Genomic DNA, 26,759 nt, shown 5'->3' with positions numbered 1-26,759 from the left:
GCCCCAGCACCGCGGGCGCGGGGCGGACGCCGTCCTCGAACCCCGGAGCTCCTCTCAACTCCAGTTTGAATGAAAAAACGACACTGTCGTCTTTCTGATGCATTTCTAAGCCTTTTTAAATTTTTTTAATATTTTTTTTTAATAGCAGAGCAGTGAATTTCAAACGTTTCTCCACGTTATGCCCTTTTTCGGACGTGTCTCCCTAATCGAAAATATTCCACTGGTAACTCGAGAAACTGTAGCTGATGGTAATGATACTGCAATTAAAAAAAAATATTTCCGCATCAAAATGCTCCTAGACGCTGCATTTTGATTAAAAGTCTATATTTTCACGGAGTAATTTAATTTTCATGACAGTATTTTAAACCATATGATTTACTTTCGAATCTTTAGTTTTAAACCATGTCATTGCTTAGACGAAAATGAATCGTTTGGGAGTTCAAAAGTGAATTTTGAGATTTTCAAGGCAATAACTTGGTTTCGGAGGCTCTTTACACATACTTGAAGTGTGTACACGAGGACAAAGTTTTTCTTCGCAACATTTAGGTCAGATTTACTTGCTTGCTTTCCAGTATCCTGTTAGCACTTGCAGTGTGCGAGGTGTTACTCCACTAAATTTAAAAATGCAAAATACGTCATGATGATGTTACAAGTTGCCAAAGAAATGAGCTTACTGAATGTAAAGGAAGAGTAATAAACAAGTGGTAAATATTTTTTTGCATACACTTAAAACCAACCACCATGCTAATTGTGGCTGAGTGCTCCTTGCTGTAACTGCCACTGCGTAGTCCGTTAAATGTTGGTGCCAGAGGAAAGCTGCTTTCTTAGGAAAGTGTGGTGGGATTACAGAGAAATTAAGGAATGCCACCAAAAGATCTACCGTAAACACAGATTGACACCTTTGTGAATTTTATCTGGTGTTAGGGGTTCTTACTGTTGCCTCTCAGTCCTAATGTTTGTGTAGTTTTCAGTGAATAATAGCAAGATTGCTAGTAGATTTTGTGAAGTCTCTGGCTTTTTTGATTCAGAGTTGGCAACAAGATTTGTACTTTTGTTCAGGGAGTAAAAAAGGGATTTTGTGTTCAGTAATTATTAGGTTCATTTAGAGTAGAATACCTGAAGTTCCTGAACAAGAGGCTCAGGTTCCTTACTTAAAGAAAATATGCATTTAAAGAGAAATGCATATGTTATGGGGAAAAAAAGAAAAAAAAAAAGCATTTTTAATTCAGATTCTACCTTTTTTGGATAAATGTAAGATTAAGAATGTGTTATGATTCATGAATTAATCTAATAACATCCGTGATGACTAAGGATTTTGTATAATTTGTGAGTTTAAATCAAAATCCTTTTTCTCTCTGAGAAGTTTAAGGCATATATTCATACTCTTGGTATAAGCTCTGGAAGGCCAGTAATAGTGATTTTTTTGAATGGCTATGTATGAATATTTTTATCAGCAAGCCAATTTAAGCGATACATTGCATTCTTTAAAATTATGCACATCGATACCCTCACTGCAATATACTGGTGGTTTACCTTCCTGAGTAAGTTACCATTTTAAACTTAGAATGTTGACTGTCAAGATAGAACGTATTAAGCTAGAGGACCTGGAGTATTTAAAGATTGCTAGATCAGTATTAAGACGTTTGTAGCTGTAAATTCTGGGAAAATTTGTTTCTCCTAATATAGAAAAACAGAGAAATCCAAGTCTCGGGGGAAACATTAATGCCCCACTTAAGCAGTGTTAGCCTTTCATAAGCAGCAAATCTCATTTCTCTCTGGGGAGTCCCGCCTGGAACGTAAGATAACCTACACTTACCCTTGCTTTATTCAGCGACTCCATAAAACTCTACAGCTGTAGCTGACAGCAGAATATTTAAATGATTTGAACAGTGTAAATGCCCCACGTTCATTTAAATAACTGAAGAATTCAATCACTTGAATGCAATGATTATTCCTATTGGAGTTTACATTTCAAAAAAGACAGCCCATCTGAATCCCTGTGAGAGCATTAAATTGCTATCTAATTAGAAGTGCAAAATTACATATATTTAAAAGATAATTAAAGGTTTGAAGACTGTTGAATAACTGGTTGTACATATAAATGAATCACTGAAAATTTGTTAGCAATATGTGAAGCTTTTATTCTTTGCTTTCAGCTTTGAAGTTAGGTATAACTGAGCTCATGGGTTTAAGTCTGGTAGTATTAAGATAAAGGCAGATGTTTTTAATTATTTCTACGCAAACTCCAAATAATTATAAGCAGCTGCCAGTTTTACATAATCCCAAATGATAAGGTCCTGAGAATGCAAATAAAATCCTAAATGGAGGGGTTCTTTCTTGTCAGTGGAGTAAATCACATATATGTCGCATTGCTCATCAACTGAAATCCACCTGAAAAAGTCAGCTCAGCTGATATACTCTTTGTCCAGTGTATAGGTGTGTGATTTAAACTGGGTTTTGTATTTGCTTTTGCTTCACCCTCTATATTTCCATGGTTTGTTTCATGAGTTTAAACATTGCTGCACCATTTGTAATGCAAACGTATTATGAGTGTAAGTAGACAGAATAATTTAACGCGTGGCCCAAGGATTATTTTCTTCTGTTACTTTGCTAGAGGGTTCTATTGTGTATGTGGTACATCTAATTATTTCTACTTTTTCTCTGCCCAGAAACTTAGAATTGCATTATTCTCTTTTCCCTAGCAAACGACATGGCTCCTGTTGTCAGCTTGTCTCTGCAGTATTTCTGCAAATTTTTATAGTGTGGCAGTTTTTCACTGCCATCTGGCATGAAAAATCAGTCCAAAATAACCATTTTTTATTGCCAACCATAATCTAGGAACTTCTGGATTAACATTTTAAATAATAGGCTTGTCATAAAAATCTCTCTTTGGAAAAGGAAGTTGTTCTTCCTATTTTCCTCAGAAAATCAAGATATTACTTTTTTAATTATTAAAGAGAAGGAGCTTTGTATAGAAGGCAACTTTGGTTTTAACTGGGCACCTATGTGTTCTACAAATTTAAGATTAACGGTAGATCATTGAAAGATCCTTTAAGGCTGCAGACTAGAAGCAAGTCATTAAATAAAATATCACAAAAGACAAATCAAGGTCATATGAGCAGGGAAAAAAAAATCCAAATCAAATATAGATCTTAAAAGTCAAGCTGTAGTGATTTACATTGAGATAGGATGCTGCTTCACATGTAGCCCCAGGAAGAATATTTTGGAGCTATGTAGCACATACTGAATGAAAGCTTAGTCACTGCGGATGGTGTTACATACGCAGGTGAAGCAGTGAAGGGAATTTTTCACTACTGGAATTTCTTGGGTTTTGGTTGGGGTGTTTTTTGTTTTGTTTTGTTTTTAAATGTCAGAGTATAAATCAGTTTACTCAAGTGATCTCTTCCCCTGCTTCTCACAACTTTCCAACTGTTGTTTTCCATTACCTTGTCTTTGTCTCATACTATTTAAATGCTAAGCATTTTATGACAGAAGTATTGTTTTAGTAATGGACTGATGTTGAAGGACTTAATTCATATTTAAAGTAATTTGCAGTTTGGAATTATTACAATCCTTGCTGAAAAGTAGGAGGGAAGTGCCTCCCTCCCCTTCCTTTCTGTGCACGTTTACTTAGCGGAGTGGCATGGCTCGTTTTGCAGATGTGCCTCATTCGGGGACATACCCCCCCTTTGCAGCCAGGAAAGGAAGCAGCAATTACTCCTGCCTTATTCTGTGCAAAGAGAAAAGAAGACACATTTGAAGGACTGGTGAAAGAAACAGATGATTCTGCTCCTAAAGCTGGTGCAAACTGAGCTTTTCCCTTGGAGTCACGTCAATAATGAATGGTGTGACTCAACAGCAGTTTATGCTAAGATGGGTAGCTGGTAAAGGTCTCAGTATCAACCATTGCATTGACCATGTAAAGTCAGGCTCAATGAAGTTTCCATTCAAACAGCTGTGGTCTTTGCATTATGTCAATCAGATCTACACTAGGCAATAAATAAGTGGTAGAATTAGTGTTCAGAATCTTAGAGAAGGGAGGTAGCTGAATAACTGGCCAGACCAGGGAACTGCAATAATGACAGTGTATCCAGTCTCTATTTATTTAAAACTGTATGGAAAAGTGTCATTTTAGTTAATGATACTTTTTCTCTGATATTTGTTCATTTGACCTTTCCTGTTGAACTTTGTAGACAAGAATACCTTTACAGAATGGCTTAATGTAAGTTCCAGTTAGTCATGCAGTTATATTGTGTATTTATGTAGAATTCAAGCTCAACAAAACATATTTCCATATGTTCAGGTTTGTCTCCTCTAAACAAACAAATTGGGATCATTCTCAAACCCTGTTTAGAGTAATACATTATCCTAATTTTGAAGTATTAATCCAAAAATATGAAACTTGATACTATGCTTCAAAATTGGATGAATTTTCCTTACTTTTGTACATAGAATAGTAGTTTGGCAAGGAAGAGCTTTCCCTTGAAATTATTTTACTTCTCTAGCTTTTGGTGGTTTAGTAGATACTTTCTTGCTACAATATTTTCTCCCAGATAATTCCACAAGTGTGGCTAAGCAAGTTTGCTAAAATCTATTGATGCTTCCAAGGCTGCTATCACAGCAACTTACTCTCCTACCTTCCCATTATCCAGATGGAGCACGTCTGAGAAATTCCAATCACCTTAGACCCAAGGCTTGAAGCTGTTAAGATGTAGCTTGCTCCCTCCGTGATCAGATTGCTACACTCTGGCTTTATAAACACGTGGCAGGTCATATTCAATGCAGATGGTTTGGGACTGCTTGTGTTAAAAAAAAAAAAAAAAAAAAATTAAAAAAAAAAATCAAAGCAAAGAGTTTAATAATGGCACATGTAAATGGTTGTATATGGGGTGGTGAAAAAATGTGATTCAGTCTTTAAACAGTACACATCACATGTTGTTTGAATCACCCAGTGCTATAAGAGTTTGGCCAAGCCTCAAATAAAAGATACTGAGTAAGATAAAGCTCATTCTGATTACCAAACAAAATAATTTCCTGTGTTCTTTCCACAAACAAAAATATGTTGGAACTATCATAGTTTTGAGCAGACTAAAAGATTCTTGTGTTTCAGTCCAGATATTTAAAAATTATCAGGGTATTTTTTTCCCTATTGGTTAACTACTATATAATATCTCCATACATTTTATACTGGCCAAAGTAGATTAACAGCACACAGTTTAAATCTAGCTCTTTTCCTCACACACTTAAATCAGATTAATCTGGTAAAGCTCCTAGTTTCTGTCTTTCCCAGTGGGTCCTTTAATAATTTGTTTCAATGCTTTATAGTAATCTTGCAGATGGGTTTGGCTTCAGCCTTCAATCAGTATTTTATACTTCACCCAGGAGTCTCAGAGATAAAAAGTTAGATTAGGTTTGCTACCAGAGAAAATGATATAGATGAATGCCCTTTTTAAAACCTGGGGAATTGCTTCTATGTCCATGAATAACTTACTAAGAAATTAGGTAAGCAATAAAACTAGAAAGAAGCTAGACAAGAATGGCCAATTGAACAGTAGTGTTATGAAGTATTTTATATTTGACCTACTTGCATTGATGTTTTAGGCCTTAGTTACATAAAGATGTGTACATTTACCGATGAAAATAAGGTAATATCTTAATGAAGATTAGATTTGTAAGCAAAGTTACCCAGGTGCACAAATAATTGCTATATTTTGGTATCCTGTCCTTGCTGGAAGTTGGTTTTTGTTTTCTCTGCCATCCTTTCCTGAACTGTAAAATAAATCTACTCTTCACTTACTGAATTCCTGTGTAGCCAATTAAACAGTAGCCCCTAAACTGTAAGAGATGAATGAAGGATTCGACATCTCAATTCTCCATTAGTTCCTGTCCTAAATGTGTTTAAGAACTTCACTTTCCATTCCTTTGAGTTCTTATAGAGCCTAACCCTTGCTTGAGCGTTGAGCTTTTGGCTTTGACTCATCTTATCTGAATTTTTAAGACATGAAAGCTTCTAATTCTAGCTTTGCTGCAGAACTCTGAAAGTTTTATCCATCTCTTCATCTGATTCCTTTTGGATATTATTTTGCTCTTCGAGTGCAAGGTGTGGAATCTATATGATTAAAATAAATACAAACCCCATAATCAATATGATGCAAGTAGTTTGCCTTATGTTTGAAGTCTACTTCTGCTGTCAGACGCACAAGATCAACTCCTGTTGTCATAGGTAAGGATTTGCACATGTGTCTGGGAATGCGGTATAGCCCAGAAGCTCTTCAACATCTGTGGGCAAGGATGTAATTAAACATTGGAACCAATGCAGGAGCTGTTTCCTCTACTCAAATGATCCCTGCTAACTTCTGCATAACACTTCTTAGCTTTCAGTATTTCAGAGTTTGATTTTAACAGTTTCTATACTAGAATGACTAAATCAGATCAAAGGTTTGCTGGGTTAGTTGGTGCAGCCACATAAAGTAGACATAGTTATTCCTTGTAAAGATTGAAGATAATATTGAAAGGCTTGCAAACCAGGTACAAAAATCAACCCCTACTAATGAAGTGGACGTTATCCACTCATATTTTATTCTTGTGAGATTTAACTATATTGGCTGCAAATTTTGTACTTCAGTATTTGGGTATAGTTATCTCCTTGGCTATCAGAGCAATCACATAGCAAGAATTAATCATAGCATTGAACTGCTTGAATTCACAGTCCAGTCTATAAGCATGTGCTGAAAGCAGAAATTCTTTACATCTCTCTACCTGTCTGTCGAATAGCATTAGCCTCGAAGTAGATAACCTTGTTGTTACAAGAATGGTAGCTTCTAGCAGAGGGGCAAGAACAGCACGTGAAAGTACTCTTCAGTTGCATTTGCATGAATTCTCAGAATGTAGTCTAAGAGTTACACCAACAGAGTTGCTCGGATTTTTTGATATTCAAAAGAAGAATGAGAATTAATTCATGATTTAATCCCACATAGTTTCCCAAAAGAATAATCTGTGTAAATAATTGGAGTATCCAAGTTATTATGAGCAAAAATTGAGGCTCAGTGAAGCCTCTGCTACCAATATCCCGAAATCTCTTTGTGGTTATGATCCAATAATCAATATTTCTTAAAGCTTGCTGTTCTTCAGGAAGATTTTTGTCATGCCTATTTTAAAATACTGTGGTCTACAAAAGCAGCTGTGGGATTCACATGAGAATATTTTAATTTAGAGAGGGAAAAGTCAGGAAGGGAATAACCTTCTTAATGCTCTGAGAGCAAGTTTTTCTTTGGCCTCTAGTCTCTCTGTAATCTGCAGAATGTGATTGAAGGTTCCTGCACCACTGGCCCCAGTGATGAATTTGCTGTCTCAAGCACTGACAGGTTTGGTTTATGGTATAGTTGGTCCTGCCCTGAGGGAGGAGAGTCAACTATATATACTGCTTACAGGTACATTTTCTATCCTCTGGTGCTGTTGGTGAGTCACAGAAGCAATTGGAGGATTTTTCACAGTATCCCAATGTCTCCTGTCATACTTCATTGAAAGACTTGTGGTTTTTCCTCCCACTTCTATGCATTGTAAAAGATAGAAGACCAGATTTCACATTATGCTGATCCTCTCCCAAATTTATTTTTTTTTCAATTGTTCTTATAATTTTTCTTAATCAGTGAGGTTCTTTGTTCACAGATCTTCCTAAATACTTTTTCGTTCTTCCACTGAGCAAGGTTTTTGTTCTTACGCTAATAGGGTCTCTGATTTTGAATGTTCAGCAGAGGGCAGAATTTCCTATGTTATAAACACCTTGGTGTCAAATCAATTTGTCACTAGAATGTTTATTTTAAATGTGCTATTTACAATGTAACAGTGACTAGTGATAAAAAACTGTAAATTATCATTATTAGTATATTACTTTTCCCCCATGAAGCTGTAGATAAAATGTAGTATCTGCAAATGTTAACACCATACTTCCCAAGACTTGCATCTTATCTTGTTTAAAGAGAAATGAGTAAACATTTTGTTGATAAGATTGTAGCAAATATATCTTCCTGTGCAGCTGAGAGAGCTGGTTTGAGACATTTAACATAAACTACAAGATCAAGGTTTCATGTATTTTCCATATGGGGAGAAGAAGGTGCATCCGCTGAGTTTGACTTCCCAGGGTGTCCATCAAGAAAAGCTTTGTATCATGGCAAGGAATGATGCAAATAATGTAGGTTTTTAATTCACAGACAACTTTTATGCAGCAGTGTGGTATACTTCGTATGAATTAATCTGCCTACTTTTATGTGTATTGCATACAGTCAGCACGCATCCAGCAAATTTTTAAAATCTTCTGATACAAAGTCTTTGTGGAAATAAACCAGGATGTGCTAAATATTTCACCTTTTTTATGCCAGTATGAAGAGGGGAAGAAACGAAGAAAGCCCAACTACAGTAGTGTGGATCTTTCTGAGGTCGAGTGGGAAGACAGAGATGATGTGGTAAGTGATGTGTTTGAAAACCCTGTCAGAAGACATTGCGTCCCATTACTGTACCTGGAAACTGTTTAAGTAGTCATTAGAGAGGCCACCTGACTGCTCTCAGGAAGGGAAGGACAATAGACTTCATTCAGAATTTTATAACTGCTTTGTATTGATTCTTCCTTACATATGCATATACCACAAACACAGGCTCTGTATCTTTGGTAAAACTCATCACCTTTGCATTCTCCACACATCACATCGTGTATTTTTGCTGGATAGCAAATACAGTGCTAGAAAAGGGAATAGAAAATCTCTTTAGGGCTGGCCCAGACAACTGCTGAAACTCAGAAATGAAGGAGTGGGTTTAACCTCTCTCCATGAGATCCTTCTTTCCTTAATGGAAGTAACGAGAACTTTTCCTTAATGCAAAAAATCAAAAAACATCAGACGAATAAACAAAATTGGATTCTTTGACCTCTGTTCAGAGCACATTTTCACTCCAAACTCCTAATTTCAGACATATGGGGAGCTGCAGAAGCACGCGTTCTATGTCTATCAGCTGTTATGCACATAGTCCTTTCCGTTAAACTAATTTTTCAGTGCTGCATCTACTCTGTAGTTCACTCTTTGTCTTATTCGTTCTTACCTTGCAGGCTTAGCCTTTTCTGCAGTACTGTATCAAAAGCTTTCCTTATGTCCATGGCTTAACCTTTGTCTGGTCTTTCTGTTACTTCCTCAATAAATCTGATTTGTTAGACATGATTCGTTTTGTGTGAATCCATGCTGACTGTCCTTAATTAAATCGTAACTTTCCAGGTGTTCCCCTTTCTGTCCTGTAATTTAGTTTTTCCCATAAGTTCCCTACTGCCAAAGTCACGACTGCATGTCTGTATTTTTCATAGATGTCTCCTCAATCCCTTCTCAAATATCAGCACTGTGTTAGATTCTCTGAAGTCCCTCATACCTCTACTTTTCCAGAGAAGTTCTGAATATCTCCGCTGAAGGTTTCCATATTTACTTTGTCATGTCCTTACGAAATCTGGGATGGATCACGTACAACTGCCCCTGGAGTCTTGTCAGTCTTCAGATGTACTAATTTCTTGATCCCTGTTCTGACATAAGTCTGTATTTTCTTTCTGCCTTACAAAATATATATCTTGCATTCGTCCCTCTCTCCACCCCCTTTGTGAATAGTGAAACAGTTAATTTATATTTTAAGCAGCGTCTGTTTCATCAGGTGATAGATCGTCCTCATCCTCTCCTAGGAAGCGATTTTACTTCCTTATTTAAAGTTTTGTGTTGGGGTATACAATCAAACTTTTTTTTAATGTTTCTTGCATAGCTTTGTGGAGTTTTCTATGCATATACTATTTAAGGCTTCCTCATTAGATTTTCATACACTGTAGCAACCTTCTACAGTCTTGGCAATCGCACTGACTTTGTACTTTATACCTTGCCTTTTCTCTTATCTTTGATCACATATTACTCAACCAGTTCCTCTGCAAATGACCTTTTAAAATTTCCTCTTTCCTTTCAAATGTTATTGCTGTAGTTAAATACAGCTTTTAAACCCTCATGACTTTTTCTCTTATTATTTCTTTGTTTTGGTTTCGTTTTTTTTTTTCCTTTTTATTTCTTCCAGTACTTTCTCTGCTTAATTTTTACCATTCTAATATCTCATTTTAAAATATGTCTTAGTAGAAATTCAGTGGTTCAGTTAATGTAACATTGAACTATTTCTATGACATTGAAAATTATATTTTATTTAGAACTGAGATTCTATCTGCAACACATGAAAGCAAAAAGTCCAGATTCAGCTCTTTCTAAGTATTTCCTTTTTCGAGACCCCTAAGCTCTGTCACTTTTTCAGAAAATTTCTAACAAAAAATAAGTTTTCTGTCTGTAGGCTGCAAAAAGTTTATTCACACTTGATGAAAGATACATACATTTTACCTGAATCTTTCACTTAAAAAGTTTGTTAAAAAATATTTTTCAATTGTAACATAGAAACTAGCAGCCTTTCCGGTAGTTTCATCTTTTGAAGGAGAAAAGAAGTTAATCTACATTACAAATAGACTAAAGTGAGCATTACATTTTTAGAAAAGATCCAGGTCCACTGCCCAAGATTTAAGAGTAAAAAAAATAGATAAATCCTAAGTGAAATTAATTTGGATAAATATTTAATACATAATAGAAGAACCTCTACATATTTTGTTGTAGCTTTGGAGCAGCAATAAAAACAATTTTCACTCTCGTACAGTACAGGTATGTTGTAGTGACTTCCTTGAATGATTGCCATCTATCAATGCTAGTAATTCACCAGTGCGTGCCTGAATATGGAGGCATTCTTTGATAAATAATCCCCCCAGCAGATAGGTTTTGTAAAACAGCCGACACATCTACTCTTTGGTGATTATTGACAAGTGTTATCCGAAAAAACAGCAGTTGTATTTACATTCCAAATGTTGTCCTCATACTTCATCAATGCCACACGCAAGTGGAGACCTTCATGCAAATATCTAAATAGGAAAAAATACAACGTCAAACAAGTAATATTTTTACAGCTATTTTAAAAAGTAAACCTGATATATCATTACGAGTTTTTTTCTGTTTGTGTGAAATATGTAAGTCATTTATATCATGTTACCTTCAGAGGGGCTGGTGGTCAGAAATGCTAATAGAAAAATAAAGGAAGAGATATGAAATAAAGTAATATTGGAGCTACAGGCAGAGTCATTATTAGCATTAGACCTAGAATGAGAATGAAATTTGAAGGAATTTTGTAATGAAATCCATCTCTGTGCAGCTTCTTTGATGTGAGGATCTAAATGAGTGTCCAAAATGTGTGTTATTTTTATTGATATTTTGTAATAGGCAATTCCTTAATATTGTTAATTTTGAGTGAAACTGGTAAATATTCTGTAGGAGCCTTAAAACTTTGTGAAATAACTTACTGATTTGAAAGCTACATGTAGCTCTGCTTCACCCAAGACCTTGGAATTGATGTTCTTGATTTTTTTGCAAGCTTGAGTAGTAAAGCATTGTTTATTCAACTGTAGAGGGAAAGAATTAATGTATTCATACAACTGCTTTTAATAACATAGACTACTACTAGTATATTTTTTTTCTCCCATGAAACACTTATGTGGAAGTTGATTAAGACATTTTCTTACTTTTTACCACATTAATTTAATGGTTACATAGATTTCCAAGAATACAGAATGATCTCATGCTATAGCAGTGAAGCTGAGTTGTTAGCAATTGATTGGGAGGTATTTACTTGAAGGAGTAATAATGCATATTACCCTGAAGAGGTGAAGTAATAGGTTTTCTCTAGTCATCCAATAAAGAAAAGGTGGCAGTATTAAGGTTAGAAATTTTTTCACCCTGAAATAGATTTGGTGTAAGTATTTATTCATGGGTTAATTTTCCACATTAACCGTACCTGCTATCTTGCTGTTACTGAATTTTATTAGAAATAGAAATCTTAGCATCAGCTTATTAAACTAAGCGTGTGTTCCAGCAAAGTTTGGGAATATGCAGTCCCAAAGACAAGAAGTTTCAATTTGGACAGAAACCTTTTTCTCATTAGCTCACTTCTTAAAATTCTTTTATTATAATTTCTAGCTGAATGAAATATTTTTTTCCAAATAAAAAAGACCATGAATGAATGTTTTGGGGCTTGAAGCCAACTGAGGCAGTACTTATTTTATGCATTTGAGGAGGGAGATGAAAATGCAGAAGAGCCGAGAAACCAGATTACAAAGCCAAGAAATGTAATCACAGCAAACAAAATTAAAAAAAAAAAAAGTTTTTTTTTTTAAAAAAAAAAGTAAAACTCTAAATCCCACATGCAGACTTGATCTTAAACACTACTGAGAGTTTGGAGGCCCTTTTAGTAAATCTATGACTTGCCTGAGGCTTGTGGGAGGAATGGGTCTTAGACAACTGCAGGCACCAATAGGAAAAAAATGAAAACCATGTTAAAGATAAATGGAACTGTTCTGTAAATGTTAGAAAGTAGATGGTTAATTAGGACCAGCTCTCCAAGTCCAAAACCACAAAACTTAAAATGGGAAACTATTTCCAGAATTGCCTATTATGTATTGTTTAAAAAAAATCTACAGTAAAATATATGCTTTATTTTATACATGCCTCCAGCTAAAAATTATTCTTTTACACTCAGTGACAGAAGAGTAAGACTGTTAATTCAAATCTAGATGCCCTAGAATTAAATTTAAAGAGCTGCAAAGTTTGTAGCTTTTGATAGGTCAGCCATGCTCAACTTGTTCGTGAGAACAAAACCAGATATTTCACTGGCAAGTTTGGTCATTCTGTTTTCACTCCACAGTAACTCAAAAAGCTGCAGAGTGCATTGATATGACCGCCTTCACAACGTTTCAGTAAAATCTGACTGAATTGCCCGATTTGGCATGAGGTACTAGAGAACAGGAGATATTTATTCAGCAAGATGTCCAAAATTGTGTTCGGATAGATGAACAATAGAAGAGACATAAAAATGCTCATTTTGTCAATATTATTCTGCATTTTCAATATCCCTCAAGAGGGAGGGGAATTGGTTGGTGATAGTGAAATTTTCCTATTGTAATGAAAATTACAGCTGCGAAAGACAAAAAATCCCACAAGTATAGCAATTTTGTAATTGAAGATATCCCGAAGCAACCACTTAACACGTTTTGCATCTGTGCCATTAATTAAAAAATACAAGCAAAAGAAGCTGTTTCTTCCATTTGTAAATCGGAGAGCATCCAAATAAATTACTTCCATATATGGATGGTATACCTGCTAAACAGTAACTTTCTTATTTCTTCTCTAAACTCATGAACTGTTAAATAGGCAAATTCAAGACACTGAGGCTGAGGACTGCTGAAAAACCATGTCTTGTCATTCTTCAGTTTCAGCCCAGAGACCCTGCTCTCAGACTAGCTGTCTCAGGGTAGCGTGCATTCATCGGCAGGGATGCTGCAGGTCATTTGGGCTTATAGACCTGGGAGACAATTGATGTTGGGGTTTTTTTTGTCACTCTCCTTTTCATCATCAGAGCATGTTGACCTAAGAGGGAGGCTGTGTCAGCTGGTGTACTGTGGGAAGAAGGCTCTTTCCTAGGGAGCAGATAGCTGTACTAAGGGAAGACCTTTTCGAGGTGATGGATAAAGGACTTTGCAGCACAGATTTGGGAGCCTGCAGCTCATGCAGAGGCTAGAATACAGTTACTGAAAAGCAGTGTTTGTGGTTATCTAAAAAGTAACAAATTTAACTTGCAGAGCAGCAGGTAAATCATTGTATATAAACCCTTTTTCCTTTGTTTTCTGTTTTCCCTAGCTGCTTTGAGTTTTTGGTTTCTATAATAATGAAACCTATTTTTGAAGGGGATTTAAAAAGTCTTTTGGATGACTTTGAGAGGGAGAGATCCAGGCCAATTATTAAACCTGTGTCTGAACCAGACCTTACATTACAGAGAGAAAATTTATTACTTTGCAAGGGGCGCCTGGACACCAATGGACAACAGAGGGAATCTCAGAGCACTGCAGCTGTGAGTTCCCATTGAAACAGGTTGCTGATCAAATGGGCTGTCATTCTTTGCTAGTTCTAATTTCTGATGCAGTTAGAATGCACTTTCTCGTACTAGTTTAGGATGCAGCCCAACTTAGAGTATAAAGCAGAAGAATGAATAGTGGGGTTTTCTCTCTTTTGGTTTGTAATTATATGTATAAATCTTCCTATGCACTAACTGCAAAATAGTAATCAATTACACAGTTTGTCCCACATAAGATCCCGATTACTACACAAAGAACTATTTTACTATGAAGGATGCTGAGAGCTCCTATTTTATGTACCTCAGCAACTTGCCTAAAGTTGTGCAGCCTATGCACTCAATAATAAAATCTCTAAGGTTGTTTAGTGTGTAGTAGAACTACTGAAAATGAAGAAATTAGGAAAATTAGTCAAATACTTAGGCCAAATAGGTGTACCAGAGAGCTCAGAGTTGAAAGAATTACAAAAAAATGCACATAAAAGAATTGACACACATTTCCTTCATTTCAGCTCCGAAATGCAATGGTGAATCGGAAAACAGGGAAATTCTCCATGGAAGTGAAGAAAACAGTGGACAAAGGGGTACAATGTATAAAATATTATTCCAACTAAGTACAAAGAAAGTAGTTATTTTTTTAACAATTTTTAAGATTGCCATAAATATGATTCACTGCAGTATTTTTTTTTCACTCACTGGATGTAAACATTGCTTTTAATTTTATCAGTGACTAATCACTTGATGTTTTATACATTTCTTAAAGCAAACTAACTTCTTCCTCCCCTTCCCATTCTGACTTTTTTCTTCTGAATCTAGAAGCGGGTGTTGGTGATGACAAATGACTACTATTATACAGACATCAAGGGTACTCCATTCAGGTAGAGCTGACCATAATAAATGGACATTTCATCAGACTCATTGGATTTGCGTTTGTACAGAGCTTGTGAACTCATTAAAAACTCATCAGCAAAAGTTGACAATGAAATATCCTTGGACAGTGCTGAAAATAGCAAGGAAAAGGAGCCTACCAGCATTCCTTTCAGCTTTTCCAGGGATGGAAAGTTTGTGCAAACTCACAGTGTTTGTCATGGCTTACATTTCATTAAAAAAATATTCACTTGAGGTTTACATTGAACGAAAGGCTTTCGCAAATACTTGGAGAGCTATAAATACTATAATCCATTTAAGTAACTACATATTGAGCCCCATTTTCATTTTTTTCCACAACAAAAATGTAATGTAAAATGAGATAGTATTTCACTTCCAATTTGAGGTTTGGATATTTTGTTTCTCTGAACTACCTTTGGTGTATTTGTATAACTAAAACTGAGTAAGTCAGCTATGTTATTTTGGCATGCATCTTAGGAGGAAGAAAAAAAAAAAAGAAAAGAAAGATAGGAAGTCACTTTAAAAATGCTCATATTTGAATTAGAAATAATCCATTAATAAAAGAATACTAACTGTACATTATGCTTAAAGCAGAAGGCTGATAGTTGCAATACTCAGCTGAAATTTTCTTCAGTGGAACCATTCCACAGAACTTGAGCTACATTTCCACACAGAGAAAATATAGACATATTTCTCTGATATCTAATGCATGTGTTTATTCTTGTTGAAATTTGCACATGGGTGGTAAAATTTTTGCTTTGTTTTTATTTTGTGTGTTTGTTGTTGTTAGCCGGTTGTTTTCTGTTTGCTTGTTGGGGTTTTTTTTTGTTTTTCCTGTGGCACTGTTTCTTACCCATTACCCATAAACAGATATGGGGTTACATTTATGGATGCAGTGCGAGTTTTGATTCTAAGGACAAAAATGTATGAGGAAAATGGTCCTGTCTTTTTCAGCGTGGTCTGTATCTAGTTTTGATGGGTAGGGGTATAGATTCAAGAAGACAGCAGGGGCAACATTTATTAAAGCAAACGCTGTAATGTCCAAGTTTTTTACTGCTCAGCTCATTTCCAGGTTAAGCTGTTGATTGCAGCATGTGTGCTCTTGGAGTTGGTGCCTCTACATATACTTAAAGTATCAGCCCACTCATTTTCAGTCTTATTGGTTACCGGCAGGTTCCTAGCCTGATACAATCCCCTTGAATGAATGAATGCCAGATGGTGTTCTGTGTATGTGTTCAATGGGAAGAGGCATGGGATCCCCCGGCCAGTTCGTTAAACATGAATAATTGAAATGGTAGACTGAAAACCAAACCAAAACTGGGTATGTAACTGTTGAGAGTTTATGAAGCTGAAGTCAATGCAAATAAGTTAAACTAGCTAAAAATATGAATCACAGAAAAATTACTCCAAGAGGAGTCATGGTGCTGTTGTCACACATGAAATTCTTTCCCTCTCAGTAGCTCCATTGATTCCCACACTTATGTAGTTTCTCAACAGCTTAGTCTGATTTACAAAAGATTGTCTCCTTCATTGTAAGGCCATGGGCATGTTCAAGGCTCAACTGAAGAAATCTCATGCTGGGTGAACAGCAGTGAGCTTAGAGGGCCTGTTTATTAGTTTGCCAGAGAATAATGGTTTACTGCACCTCTAAGCACACATAAATATAGCTGATTGTTGCAGGCACATCAGAACTGAAACTGCATTGAAGCAGCTAGTTGAACAATAAATATGAGCAGTGAGGATTTGGAAACAAACAGTTTTAAAGTTGATCATTGTACACTAGCTGGAAATGTTGGAAATGAAAATAGCTCTGAATGTCTGTTATTGTTTGTCTCACAGATTTCAAGGTCTGCTTTATTTCTCTGCACAGTTTAGGTGTGGCTCTCTCTAGAGGACATGGAAAATATTTCTTCAGAGGGAATGTAACTGTAGAAGAAGGTAAGATACCCACCTTCTCATGTTGCTTACACAGTAGTATTATTGTTGATTTGGTAGACCTGAAGCTTCTGTTTGTCTGCAGATTCCATAAGGGAATTAGCTTTTTAAAATTTCTCATTTGTTTGTTTGTTTAACTATCTTTTACTTCATTTAATTTTTTTACTTCATTTATATTAATGATAGACTGTTTGTGAATCTTCTTTAGATGGGGATCATCTTCCCTCTTCCTTTCTTAATGTTGCAGAGATTCACTCAGGGTCCAGCGTTAATTATTTGTGGGGTTTTCTGAATGAAGTAACCACTGGAAGCACTGTAGTGGCTATGCTTTTTTGTTCACAGACTACACGTTATGAAATCTTTCAGAGCTATAAATACTTTGGGCATTGTCTACAAGGATTTACATTTTGCATTTTTATAGCAACAGTAGAAGTAACCAGGAGAAGTACGGTTCTTTCTTTATGGTTTTACTTTTTGATAAGTCCACAATTAAAATGACTGGAGGAGTCAGCTGCAAGTGGTGATAAAGTTGTTTGGCAACAAGATCAGAAGCAAAGGTTCCTGAAGATGAAGGAAGAGCAGAGGCATTTCAGAAGAGTGAAGAGAGGATTGAGAAATTTTAGCAGTTGCTGAGCAAAAAACGTTTCAACAGAGGAATGCTTTCTGATTTTATGCTTAAGTCTCTATTTCCAATTCTGCTGATTGTTTTGTCAGTGATATCAAACAAAATAGTTAATTTCCTCGAGTCTTTGTTGCTCAGATGGATTTCGGACATGGATATGTTCCTGTACCCAGCAGAGATGTAAAAAAAAATGCTTTAAAGTTTGAATCACTTGAACAACAAATACACGTCCAGATAGAAAGCGCAGCAGGAGACATGGAGCTGCTTACTCTCCAAACTGTTCCCAAGATGCCTCCCACCTATTTTCTTTAGTCCAGCCATACACCTCAGCCAGTCTGTCTGATATTTTCTTCCAGACATGTTAACATAGCCATAACTAACTGTTCCTTTTCTTCCACTCTTGCCTTCACTGATTTTCTGTCACTGACACCTCACTGTCCTCCCCAAGGACTATAATTATCCTTCTAGTTTTGACTTTCCTGCTTTCCTTAATCACTGTAGCTCTATCATTGATTATTATGTAGTCAGGGGGTTCAAACCCAGACCCTGCCTTCTGAACCCTGTTTGCTTATTGTCTATTGATAAGTGTTTTAAGACTTTTTAAAATTGCCAAGTACATTTTTATTGTCCTATATAACTAATGATATAGTTCTTATTTACAAGCGTTTGTGTGACCTGTTGGTACAATAAACCTATTCTGAATGATCCTGTAAATTGTTGTTTGTGTTCATGGGCTGTGTGCTTGTTTTGAGGGAATTGTTCTTTTTAAAGATTTTTTTCTCTTTTAGAAGAGAAAGAGAACAACTTTCATGAAATGAGAAGAATGTATTTTAGCATAAAGAACTTTACTAGCCAAATAGAACAAGAGAGTATGAATAGGAGTCTTTTACCATTATGTTTTGTTTTGTTTTGTTTTGTTTTCTCAAGTTTTCTTCTAAACTTCAAATATATCATCCGAGTTATTTGTATGAGTTACACATATCAGCACCAAAAAAGTTTTTCCTACCTTTTCAGTTTTAGAACTGATTTAGTTGGCTTTTGCCAGTTTGTTAGACCCTAAAGTGTATTTGAACATAGTTTACTGTGATTTATTATACTGTGGTAATAATGCACTTTCCAAGAAGGAAGGGTTTATGTTATGGAGTGTATGTAAATAACCATCTGTTACCCAGACTGCTCCCTAAATAACCCATTATTATTCCTGTTACAGGTTTACATGATTTAGAACACCCTGATGTATCCTTAGCAGATGAATGGTAAGCCTTAAACAAAGCATGAAATCGGTGTCTGTTACCCTTCTGGGTTTCATATTGTTTGTGCTTGCTGAGCCCAGTTCTTTATGTTCAAAGACAAAGAGAGAACATGCTTATACATATTAACATTTTAATGTTTTGACAATGTGTTCACAGGTCCTATTGCAACACTGACTTACATCCTGAACACCGTCAAATGACTCAGTTAGAAGCAATTAAACGCTACCTCACAGGAAAAGAGCCATTGCTCCAATGCAAGTATTTTGTTAAATATGTGGGTAGTAGCCTTTCTACTGTTTCTACAAAACGCAAAGCTGCTTAGTTTAACCAGTATTAAACCGAGATTGGATTGCTTGGCTGATGTCACTTTGGAATTTCATTTGGTTTTGAGCTTTTGCCAGGGTATTGATAAAGATACTGACAATACAAATTTCTGACTTTTAGTAAACAATAAGCCTGAACCAAACGTTCAAGTTGCTGTTCAGATGTTACAGCTATACTATGCAATATTATCGCTCCATCTGGTTTTATAAATTAAACAGGATTGGTCTGAATCAATCCTTAGATTATGCCTCTGAAGAATACGCCAGATATTTCATAAGTATTTTAGGGACAGTGTGTATGCAATTAGCATTTCTGAACTACAAAGCAGAATTAAAAAAAAATTGAGAGGGATAAGTGCATATTTTGTCTATTTGCAGAGATGCAGAGCTTTTGTGACTCTTAGCAGACCCAATTGTTTTACGTCATGTGCAAATGTGAGCATTAGATAATATGCACATGAATGTGTTACGTGGAGAATTATTTTTTTGCTTTTTAATCCGAAATTGTTGTTAGTGCAATGCAATTATATATGAAAAACTGCATTGTGGCAAAATACCATGTGATATTACATAGTAAATGCTTAATAGTGCAAAAAGTTTAAATGGATATCACAGCTAGAATATAGTGCAGTGTGAAAAATTATTGTTTAGTCATCTAAAAAGAATTCTCTCTGTATGCACATATGTTTACTGCTTTTAATATATTGTAATAGGTGATAAAGAATTGATCCAGGAAGTTCTGTTTGATGCAGTCGTGAGTGCGCCAATTGAAGCTTATTGGACCAGTCTAGCATTAAACAAATCCGAGTAAGCAAGCTTTGGGTCAGTCGTTATGTGTCACTCATGGGTGAATTTTTAATAGTTATGTTGGTGAACTGGTGGAATACCTAACAGATCCTGATATGCATGAAAATGTTATTTTAACCATTTGATCCTGAGTACCACCAATTTTGAGTTCAGTGTTACGTGTTTATGTTGCGGTGTATGTCATGATGGTTGCTTGTAAGGTTACCCAGGTGTCATGATATAACTAATGAAAACGTATGCTAACTGCAGCTTGCAGTTCCGAGTATTTCTAACAAACCATTTAGAGTACTTGAGAAATATAATGCAAAATTTAGCAAAATTATTCATGAAATTGGTGATTTGTCTCAGAATAAATTATATATGGTAAAACACTGATAAAATAATTTCTTTAATCCTTTTGTTTTGTGTTTTCCAGAACTAACTGGGATCTAGGTTCCTGTTATAGATAATTGGGAGAGTAGCTGTTCCTTTTTAGAATTTACATGTTTTACTTAATTCATCTATGTTATGATGTATTAAGGTGTTCTATTATATACATTAGAGAAAATAGGTGTTAAGATTAGCAGTTTGCATGAAATACTGTGGATGAAGGGCAATTCTGAAGACTATGCCAATTTTGCTAAATTTGAACCATTTTTTAAAAGCTGGTTAAAAAAATATATTTCTGTAAAGCACATACTCATACTGAATGAGTAAAATCAATGTGATAAGATCTGATTCATCAAACTAAGGATTATCCAGGCTCCTCTTAGAAGATAAAGATAAGAAATTGTTGCATGCCTATATACTGTAGACATTGATGAATTTACATAGAGGCACAACGTGTCATGGAATCCTCCTACACAATGCAATAACAGATCTGTTAAACACAAGAAAGACAGCTGCAGGAGGATGCTAGTGGGAGACTTTTGATCCCCTTTCATATTCTGACTTGCACTAATGAGACAGGCCATTTATTGAAGAATGAAGTATGAGACAGCAAGATGGCTAAGGCTATTGTCCCTGGTTTTGTGGTAATATGACTGAGGTTCTCGTAGCCACACAAGAACTAATTTTAAAGTAGCTAGCTTGGTACTGATAATGCACCAACAGAGTTCAGCCTGAGCTACTTGTCACATTTTTTTCCTAAGTTGGGCTAAAGCCTAACCTGATGGCAGCTACTCTGGTTTAAATCTAGCTCATTTTTTGCTTGCTTGAGCAACAGTCACATCTATGATTTTAAGCATAGATGCACCACAGAATTATTGAATGATCTGGGAGCAAGATCTGGAATTCTTGCCCATTATTCTTGAATAACTGGGTGCCAGTGGTTATTAAATAGTTGGTATATAGCTATGCCACATGTTTTTATTCCATGGCTTCCATATAATTCTTCCCCACAAATCCTACCAAATTTACTGTCTTTGACGTTTTAGTGACTCTAGGTCTAAATAGCATTTCTACATTGTATGTGTTCCAAAACCCATGTGACTTCAATGAAAAAGTAGCATTTAAAAAATAAATTAATAAGGGAACTATACTTAAAATATTATCTTTCTCAAAAATGCGTACACTTGTACTTTCTGTGACCAGTAATATAGCTTTATCTGTTTACTGTCTGGAAACATTATCTTTGCTCGTGTTCTGTTCTATTTCAGAAACTCTGACAAGGGAGTGGAAGTTGCCTTCCTTGGAACACGGACTGGACTATCCCGCATCAACCTGTTTGTGGGTCCAGAGCAGCTTACTAATCAGTAAGTAACAAAGCTATGCTTGGCAGCCATGTAAGAAAAGAAGAAAAAAAAAAAAAAAAAAAAGTTTTTTTTTAAAAAAAAAAAAAAAAAAGTTTATTTTTAGGAACCCTGTCTACATTTTCTTCCAGGGTTTTACACTGATACACTAAAATACTTAGCATAAGTTAGAAAGATTTCATGGGATCTCTTACATAATTTCTTTAACTGGAACAATTGGAACAAGGAGCTATTTTAGACCTGTAGCCCATACATTTACCTTCTGCCCCTCCCTGGGAGTTAGCCTCACACCTACATTCGTCAGAGCAGAATTGTGAATATGCTACATCTACAGCTGATGATATTTTAATTTTTCTTTTTAGTATCCCATCTAACCTCAAATATCTGTAGGCTTTTTCAGGGATTTTGCATCTTTGTTATGAAAATTTTTTAGTGTTAAAGCCAAGTGACAGAACTGGACTGGGTGTAAGAATAATTAGGAGACCTCATCGTTCAAGAGTTTCCCATTTTGTTTGGAGAAGATGTAATCTAGTGGAGGTACAGGTTTCTTAAAATGGAGAGCTGTAAAATAAGGTCCCATAATTAATGAATTTTTCAGGCAATTTTTTGATAATGTGAGGCAAATCTGTATGCATTTTGAATGTGAAACAAAATATGCACTTGGTGTTTATGATAAATTAAGTTTATTGAGTATAAAATGATATGGTGCTTATCTGACCACAAAAGATTGCTGTAGTGTGAGCAGCCTGACAGATGAGATCAATAGCACTGCACTTTGTTACTGTCAGACAGCAAACCAGAACAATAGCATGGAGACCGTAGTTGCTCCTTTCAGTGACACAAAATTTCTTCTGTCGACATTCCATGAGATTATTGAAGAATAAAGCAGGTAGTTGTCCTTTACCACCCCTTACATTTGGAAAGTAGGCTGTTAGATTACTTTCTTTCATTACTTAAGAGTGAATGCCAGTGGCAGCAAACTACCAAATCTCCAGTGCCTTTTCCACTTTGTACAGTTCACAGTTCTTGCATTGTGCTGAGAGAAAAAGACTTTTTAGACTAAGCATTTATGTTTGTATACATCGGTACAAATGTTTTTAGTGTACTTAGAGGCACTATTTTTTTAGTGTTTTTTCGATCCTTCACAAAAAAAACAAACAAACAAACAAACAACCACCAAACAAACAAAAAAAAAGTTGCAAGTGTGTCACAAATAATTATTAGGGGCTAAAGTTAACCCCTTAAAGTTGAACAAATGGTATTATAAAAATTGTCTCAAACCGTTTCCTTTCCGAAAGGGTTGCATTTTTTTTTTCTTGTCTTTCAAAGCTAGAAACTATTGTGTGCCATGCAACAAACAAGTATTTCTTTCTCTCTTCTTTCTCAAGAGATTTCCTGACAGCTGAAGATAAGGAGAACATTTTTAATGCTGACCATTTTCCACTCTGGTACAGAAGAGCTGCTGAGCAAATACCTGGGAGCTTTGTCTATTCAATCCCATTTAGCACAGGTCTATAATTTTGTCATTGTCTAAATGCTGAGCCATATATGATGCTGAAAATATTCCAAGTATGTCAGTATTAAGCAGGCTCTGTAGCCAATCTCAAATGTTAATCTAAAATATGTGTTGAAATTTGCGGCTAATTTACTGGTCCTTTGACGAGGTGCATCTTTCACAGGGCTCCAACTGAAAACCCAAGATGTGATGTAACAGTTTTACTAATATTTGTACAGGTTGAACTTACAGCCTAGTATTTTAAGCAAGACAAGTCCAACAGAGCAAGCATCCACATTAATAAGAAGCTCTACGAGTTGACACCATTGTCGTCACTTTTAGCAGAGAAGGAAAAAATTGATTATGCATTTCAGTCTTTTAAGCTTGTTGTTGGGATGCAGGGGAATTTTGAAATGGCAGTGCCTGTATGTTCTGTGCATATACAGAACATGATGTTGGCTGTCTTATTTCTAGAACTAAATCTACATGAACTGTTATTTCAAACCAGGGGGGGAAAAAGCTCAATTTCCTCATTCTGCAATATGTTATTTCAATTTGATTTTTCTTTTTCTTAATACACCCTGCAGAAACTGCAAACAAAAGCAATGTAGTGACAGCTAGTACTGCTATTCAACTTCTGGATGACAGAAAATCTCCTGTTGTTGCAGGTAAAATTGTTGTAGTTTATTTGTTTCATTAATTTGTTAAAGCAGTTTATGAGTTCCTCACTTTCTCTTTTGGGTTAGCAGGAATTAAATGTAGGAATATGATCTTTTAAGAAGAGAAAAGGGGGGAAAGATGGGCCTATAGGATATCATTGAATGACTTAGTGTAGAGAACATTTAGTGCCTTTTCCTTAAGAACTTGATCCTTTATTAATTGACTCTCTAAGCTCCATGCAAGCTATGGAGTTTGACTTAATGGAGATAACCGTTATCAGTAAAGAATTTTTAGTAGACACAATTCTTTATCATCATAAATCACAATATATTATTTTAAGGTGAAGGCAGTATAGGAAAGGACTATCTGATGTGTAAAGGTTCCACCCAGTCTTCAGGTTTGAAAATCCTGTCCTGTAACAAATTACACAAAGTGGTCATTTTGTCTAGATTATCAGAGATGTGATTTGATTAGAGTACATAAATTGAATACCTAAGCTCTACAGTGTATCAGTCAAGAGTATAACAGTACCTAAACACTAAAAGGTTAAGTTTGACAGCTACAGATTAGAGATAAAACATACAGATTTACAAATGAGAGTAATTAATTTTTAAGTTGTTGGACATTCCTCACTCAGGTTCAGATGCTTTTCTGAAAAATTTTCTCTAGTTCCCAGTGGTTACTGGCTTTGAAGAAGGAATTAATTTAGCGAAGTCTCATTGTTATTATGCCAGAAATCAAGCTCTCTTGTCTTGGGGAAAATCATGTACCTACTGCACAAAACAAGAACCACCCTATTTTTTTCATACTTAAAATACGATTTAAAATGCAGTAAGATACCGTGAATGTAATCCTGAAAGAGCAAGAATGTGGCAGATAATTGGGAAATCTCTAGTCTGTTTCCTCAAACACGGAATATCTCCACCGATAACAATAGTTTTTATACGGTCAATAGGTACGTGCCCTTCTGACTCCAGTTTGCGTGAATACGTTCTTCACAGCTATTGAACTCTTCCATAATATAATAGGAAATCCTAATTATGACTTCATACTCCTCTTAAAGCATAAAACAGCTTTTATAAACTAATGTCAATGCAGATATCTGCGAACTGCTGAAGATGTAATTAAGACTTTTCACTGTACGATGGAGAAGGTTGACATGTTATTTCCAGGATGCTCCATCATCTGGAATTAGCAAAAGGCTTATCGTGCAGTTTAGTATCAGCTGTATGATGTGTAAGGTTAATAAGCATCCTAAAATGTATTCTTTGCTCGGTAGTGTTTACAATTTAGTGTTGACTTTGAGGAGGTATCACACATAACCAACTCTAATACTGTGTGAACAAGCTTTGCTTTGATTTTTTTTTTTTTTTTTTTTTTAAGTAAGTAGTAATTGTAAAGGAGTCAGATGTTGCTTCCGTGTTCCCAGTAACTATATTTAATATTGAACGTGCAAAATTACTTGGGTCCCATGTTTTCTATCTAAATTAAAGACAGGGCCTTCAAAGCTTTTTAATACCAAAGCGTGTAAAATGTTTCCATGATATTTGTAAATGCGTAATGCCATGAAATTATGAGCAGTGTATGTACATTCTGAAGCACATCAGTGTTTTTTTACTTTTATTTCTGTAAACTAGAAACTACGTGGGGTTTTTTTTGTTTGTTTTTTGTTTGTTTTTTTTTTCAGTATGAAGCATTTTGCTTTGAATAATTTTTCTCTTCTCTCTTGTATGGTTGAGTGCTTTCATCTTTTCTGGGGGGAGGAAGGCCTCTTCTGGTCTGTACAAACCTTTTTCTATGAAAGTATCACTTCACCAGCTATAGCCATTCAGTGACAAACAAGTATATGCATTATTCTTGTCAGCTTCAAGTTGGAGATCATAAATGTGACTTGTCAGTCCTACTTTTTCTGTCAGAAAACTCTCAGCAAAGTGCCCAGCATCTAGTCCAATTTTTAGGTTTTATTATAAGGTTGATAATATTCTGTTTTAAGCAAAATGGATTTGGAGACAGAAACTGGAGCAGTAGCAAATGGGAGAAGTTTGAAGCTTTTATTAGCCAGGCCTGGGAGAGTAAAGTAGGATTATGGGTAATATTTCTAAATACCTACATTGAAGTTCAAATTTGGCCCAAATGTCTCATCTTAATTTGTGTGAAGTAAGTATTCCTCATCCCCATTTAGTTTGAGTAGATAACAGAAAGCAGCAGAATGGGATGCACATTTCCTTCCCTAGAGGGATTTGACTGAAAATAAAAATGTGCCAGAATGTTGTTTATTGCAGAGCACTGCGAGAGTTTAAAACTGGCAGAGAGAAACTAGAACATTATTATAAAATGGAAACCTGAGTTAGACAACTTGACAACTACAGATTAGAGATAAAACATACGGATTTAAAAATGAGAGTAATTAATTTTTAAGTTGTTGGACATTCCTCACTCAGGTTCAGATGCTTTTCTGAAAAATTTTCTCTAGTTCCCAGTGGTTACTGGCTTTGAAGAAGGAATTAATTTAGAGGTCTCATTGTTATTATGCCAGAAAATTTTCCCCCACAAGGGGAAAAAAAAGGAACAAAACCAATTCTCACTACAAAATTTTCAGTCTGTTCTATTTTCTTTGTAATTTTTTTTTTTTTTTGTAGAAAAACATCAGTTATAATAGACTTCATATACAGATCTACGCTAAGTCTTCCTGCAAGTCAGGAAGAGTCAACTCCATAATATAATAGGAAATCCTAATTATGACTTCATACTCCTCTTAAAGCATAAAACAGCTTTTATAAACTAATGTCAATGCAGATATCTGCGAACTGCTGAAGATGTAATTAAGACTTTTCACTGTACGATGGAGAAGGTTGACATGTTATTTCCAGGATGCTCCATCATCTGGAATTAGCAAAAGGCTTATCGTGCAGTTTAGTATCAGCTGTATGATGTGTAAGGTTAATAAGCATCCTAAAATGTATTCTTTGCTCGGTAGTGTTTACAATTTAGTGTTGACTTTGAGGAGGTATCACACATAACCAACTCTAATACTGTGTGAACAAGCTT

General features: G+C 35.5%; 1 protein-coding gene across 1 annotated transcript in view; it reads left to right on the top strand.

Annotated features, from left to right (window-relative positions):
• The window catches only part of CACNA2D3 (calcium voltage-gated channel auxiliary subunit alpha2delta 3), a 466,439-nt gene that overhangs the window by 352,408 nt on the left and 87,272 nt on the right, over positions 1 to 26,759 (top strand). The window contains exons 18-27 of the mRNA XM_026857568.1: positions 8,379 to 8,462; positions 14,511 to 14,582; positions 14,815 to 14,876; positions 16,757 to 16,824; positions 18,654 to 18,699; positions 18,853 to 18,950; positions 19,733 to 19,826; positions 21,464 to 21,559; positions 22,945 to 23,066; positions 23,639 to 23,719. Coding sequence (XP_026713369.1) covers positions 8,379 to 8,462; positions 14,511 to 14,582; positions 14,815 to 14,876; positions 16,757 to 16,824; positions 18,654 to 18,699; positions 18,853 to 18,950; positions 19,733 to 19,826; positions 21,464 to 21,559; positions 22,945 to 23,066; positions 23,639 to 23,719 — 823 coding nt within the window. The remainder of the gene's footprint in view (positions 1 to 8,378; positions 8,463 to 14,510; positions 14,583 to 14,814; positions 14,877 to 16,756; positions 16,825 to 18,653; positions 18,700 to 18,852; positions 18,951 to 19,732; positions 19,827 to 21,463; positions 21,560 to 22,944; positions 23,067 to 23,638; positions 23,720 to 26,759) is intronic.

This window comes from Athene cunicularia (assembly GCF_003259725.1).
Source record: "Athene cunicularia isolate RWA chromosome 12 unlocalized genomic scaffold, athCun1 chr12_part1, whole genome shotgun sequence".
In the NCBI taxonomy this organism is placed as follows: Eukaryota; Metazoa; Chordata; class Aves; order Strigiformes; family Strigidae; genus Athene; species Athene cunicularia.
The sequence above is the reverse complement of the archived record's forward strand: the minus strand, read 5'-3'. Positions and strand labels throughout refer to the sequence as shown.